Here is a 4682-nt window from a genome sequence, read left to right as displayed (position 1 = left end):
CTCTCTCTCTCTCTCTCTCTCTCTCTCTCTCTCTCTCTCTCTCTCTCTCTCCACACATCATACTAATTCATACAGCAATAAAGATATATCACATACTACCGTAGGTTTTATCTTTAGTATTTAGAACAAAGGTCTAATAACAAAGTAAACTTGAGAAAATATTTACCACATTCTCTGCTTCAGTTGTATTGGTTGCCGGTAAAATACCATAGAAAAGACCGCGGAAAGTATTCTTATTCACTTTGGTAATACCCATGCCAAATTTGGAAAATAAGACTTTGAACTGCTGCTTCTCCACTTGAAGTTTTTCTGATACGTTTCCCATAATATTCAGTATTCTGTGAGAAAGCGAACAAAACCGTTCAATTTATGACATTGAATTCTGTTTATTCAAATCACTTTCCAAGCTAAACTTGTAAATTTAATATTTAGTTTATTACAAAGGGGTACACATGGTAGAGTATATATAGTGTTTAATAAACGGCTAAAGTTCCTCTATTACCATTAACAGTACATTGTTGTTGTTGTTGGCACTCCGTCACTTACGACGTCGAGGGTTCCAGTTGATCCGATCAACGGAACAGCCTGCTCGTGAAATTAACGTGCAAGTGGCTGAGCATTCCACAGACACGTGTACCCTTAACGTAGTTCTCGGGGAGATTCAACGTGACACAGTGTGACAAGGCTGACCCTTTGAATTACAGGCACAACAGAAACAGGAAGTAAGAGTGAGAGAAAGTTGTGGTGAAAGAGTACAGCAAGGTTCGCCACCATCCCCTGCCGGAGCCTCGTGGAGCTTTTTGGTGTTTTTCGCTCAATAAACGCTCACCGTGATCTTATGACCGCGAGTCTGCTGCTCTAACCACTGGGCCATTGCGCCTCCACTAACAGTACATTAAGTCAGAAGCAAAAACAATGAGTTTGCGTAGGGTCAACTCTTGTAAAAAGAAAGCAAAGTTACAGAAGCATCGATGACAATTCAAAACGCACAAGAGCTAGGCGAGGAAGGCCTTCCCATAGGGAAACATATGACGTGAAACAGCAAAATCTGAAAGGAAAACAAGGATTCAAGTGAGAAAAAGCCATTGAACGCTAATGCCGTAAAGGGGAGCGAAGAAGTTCAATAAGTAGTAATAACTACATTAAAAATAGTTTATATACTATAACTGCAATTATTCATGTTGTTTCGGCTACTTTGCAGCTATTTTCGATATGACGATGATGCAAGTTCTCTTGGTATTCCTGCTCAACAGAAATTATGCTCAAAATTGTTCTCCTTTGTAATCTATTCTAGTTTTCATTGGACGGATTGTAATTACAACAAACGACGATGATGATGATCACGACAATGATGATGGTGATGATGATGATGTGGAGGGACAAGTGTATAAGTAGGATTAGGAGAACAAAGATTAATTAAATAAATGGTCGACGAAACGGAATTAATAATCAAGGAATGCATTTGTGTATTTTAAAACGAATATAGTCCTTGAGTGTATGAAATTATATGAAATAAACATTCTCAAAAAGAACAGAAAAACCTAAATGCTGACATTTCGTACCATTTTCTCGGTCTGACATTTATATGATCACTATTCAAATATTTATTAAAATACTGAAAACTGAACATTTATTTCGAGAGTGTTGTCTTTATTTAATTATTTAATTATAATTTAATTATAATTTATTATCTTCTTTTGTTTTTGTTTTATAGATGTTAATATTGGACCTAATCTATGTATCATTTATTATAATTAGTATCTGTAGTAAATCGACGGCGATATGTGAGACAGTAAAAGGCTGGTGAGAGTGATGATTGTGCTCGTGGTCTATCACACTAGTTGAAAAGTGTGAGAGCAGCAGCTTATCAGTCTACAGCATGGTGCTATTTCTGTAATAATTATTTGTACATTCCACCGAGTTCTTTTCAGTTTCCTGGGAACAGTAATGTAATGTATATGTTAAGTATTGAGGTCAGGTCATTTGACTGTATACTCCATACTAAAATGTTTCACGATGTACCCATGCTAAAGAGCAATAATTACGAGTGATCACCAAAAGTAATGCAAAGACAGCCTAGTATTTTTTTACTGACATATGTCGTCCAATTTGTACACGCTGCTGGTGGAGTAATTCTTCTTCTGGAATAACTTTTATTTCTACTCTTCTTCGTTGCAGGCAAATAATGGGTTCTAAGCTGAAGCAACGTGCCATCATTGATTATTCGACGAAGGTGGGATGCAAGCTGTCTTACATTCATGGAATATTGGTTACGTAGATGACATTATTGACAATACTACTGCACATACATGGACGAAGTTTAAAGAAAAGGAAACCTACATTGAAGATAAAGCATGCAGCGGGAGACGAACTGTGTATGCTGACACGAATCGCCAGTGAACAGAAGAATTGATTTGCATGGACAAACGAGTCACAGCCTGTGCATGCACTGCACAACTGAAATGTGATCACGATGCATTACAGAAGATGGTATAAGATTCTGCGTGTCGAGAAGTGCGTTCAAAGTTGATACATCAATAGTTGAGACTCGATTTGATACATCAACAGTTGAGACTCAATTTGAAGTAGAAGCCTGGCGTGATCTGGAAGCGTTTGAAGCCAATAAAGTCGCAGTTCCGGTGACAGGGGATGAAACGTAGATGTATGTTTATAATCCGGAAACGGAGGCTCAGTTCATGGAATAGCTTCACGCTTCTTCAAGAGTGTTGTGAATACAGAAAGTCATGGTGAATGATTTTTTGAGGGATGATAAGAAACTTGTTTACTTTGGTTTTCTAGAATATGGCTGTTGCGTGCACAAAATTGGAGAATAGATCGAACAACAATCTGAAGATTATTAACATTTACCATGATAATTCGCGACTACACATCTTTGATAACAAATCAGGGAACCGGTAAATTGGGCTGACGAGTACGTTCCCATACACCGGGAAACCCGTATCTGACGTCCTTCAACTTTCACTAGTTCAGCCCAATGAAGAACAATCTTCAGGAAACGATATGATGACACAGACGAGGTAAAAAGGTTTACAACAATACACACCACAATGTTCTTAAAATGGATTCGAGAATTTAGTGATGGTGCAAATGCATTGCTTACGATGGACACTATGTTGAATAAAACGTTTGTACAAAGGAAGAATTCTTCTACAAGCATATGCAGTTTGAACAACCTTTAGCAGTTAATGAAAAATCGCTGTTACAACTTTTTGTATTACTTTCAATAGAGTACTTACATTTTACTACAATAAAATAATTATTCACTATATTACGTTCAGCATATAGAATTAGTTAGCGCCGGTGAGATATAATGGATGCTCTGAATTGTTTTATGAGTAACTTAAAATAACACCACAATATATTAATATAAACGTAATTTATGAGAAAGTATAAATTTCCAGAAAAAAACGATTCCATTTAGAATTTATGACCTCTGTTCCTTACTTCAACTTATTCGGGGTAGACAAATTAAGTACCAGTTACGCACTGAGGTCGATGTAATCGACTTAATCCCATTGTCTGTCCTTGTTTGTCCCCTCTATGTTTAGCCCCTTGTGGGCAATAAAGAAATAAGAAACGTTAGCACGCTGGGCGAAATGCTTAGCGGAATTTCGTCTGTCTTTACGTTCTGAGTTCAAATTCCGCCGAGTTTGACTTTGACTTTCATCCTTTCGGGGTGGATAAATTAAGTACCAGTTGCGTACTGGCGTCGATCTAATCGAGTGGCCCCTTCCCCCAAAAATTTCGAGCCTTGTGCCTAGAGTAGAAAAGAAAAGAATGTATTCTAGAAAACAGTAATTGTAGCAGCAGCCACCACCGCAATCTCCACTACTACTACTACTACTACTACTACTACTACTACTACTACTACTACTACTACTACTACTACTATTTACATTAGTACAATAGCAGCAAATGTGATTTAGGTTTTACCTGCTGACACTTCTGTTGGATTTTTCTGCTCCAATCAAAATCTTCTCTGGTGTGTTTATGATATTGTTGATGATAGAAAGGATATCATCCTTTATTGCATTGGCACTCACATTCGATATACATGGCACTATCTTCTCATAATTAGCTACAGCCAGGACAACATCGATTTCTTTGAAATAAACTGATTTCTGGGAAATATTTAACAGTTGTCTGGTTAAATCTTTAATATTACCTGCAATGGAAAATTGAACGGTTAATTTGAGAAGAATTTATTGAATGAAAATTCAACGTCACATTACTATTATCGGGTCATTGGAAGCTTACAAAGATATCAGAAATAACCAAAAACATTCAGTTCACTACTGGTTCGTTAATTGTTCTAAATCTAATCCAGTGTTTTCTACTCTATAATTTTAGTTGCTATAGTCGTGCCACACATTACTACAAAATGTTATAAAACGTTTTTTTTTTAACAATGGAATTCGAAGTATTTTATGGCATTCTTTCGTTTGAAGAAGCAAAGTTGTCAGCTCGACATATACCGGATCATATGATTGTTCGTTAATTTCCGTAAAATTCTTTTAACTTCTTTAGGCGTAGGAGTGGCTGTGTGGTAAGTAGCTTGCATTACCAACCACATGGTTTCGGGTTCAGTCCCACTGCGTAGCACCTTGGGCAAGTGTCTTCTACTATAGCCTCGGGCCGACCAAAGCCTTGTGCGTGGATTT

At 37.2% G+C, this 4682-nt stretch overlaps 1 protein-coding gene across 1 annotated transcript in view; it reads right to left on the bottom strand.

Annotated features, from left to right (window-relative positions):
- Nucleotides 1-4682, bottom strand: part of LOC106871330 (adhesion G protein-coupled receptor A3) — a 54573-nt gene that overhangs the window by 14021 nt on the left and 35870 nt on the right. The window contains exons 23-24 of the mRNA XM_014917725.2: nt 3955-4186; nt 167-338 (exon numbers count right to left, since the gene is read on the bottom strand). Coding sequence (XP_014773211.1) covers nt 167-338; nt 3955-4186 — 404 coding nt within the window. The remainder of the gene's footprint in view (nt 1-166; nt 339-3954; nt 4187-4682) is intronic.

This window comes from Octopus bimaculoides, chromosome 10 (assembly GCF_001194135.2).
Source record: "Octopus bimaculoides isolate UCB-OBI-ISO-001 chromosome 10, ASM119413v2, whole genome shotgun sequence".
NCBI lineage: Eukaryota > Metazoa > Mollusca > Cephalopoda > Octopoda > Octopodidae > Octopus > Octopus bimaculoides.
Note: the sequence above shows the minus strand (reverse complement) of the source record. Positions and strands in the feature narration are given on the sequence as shown.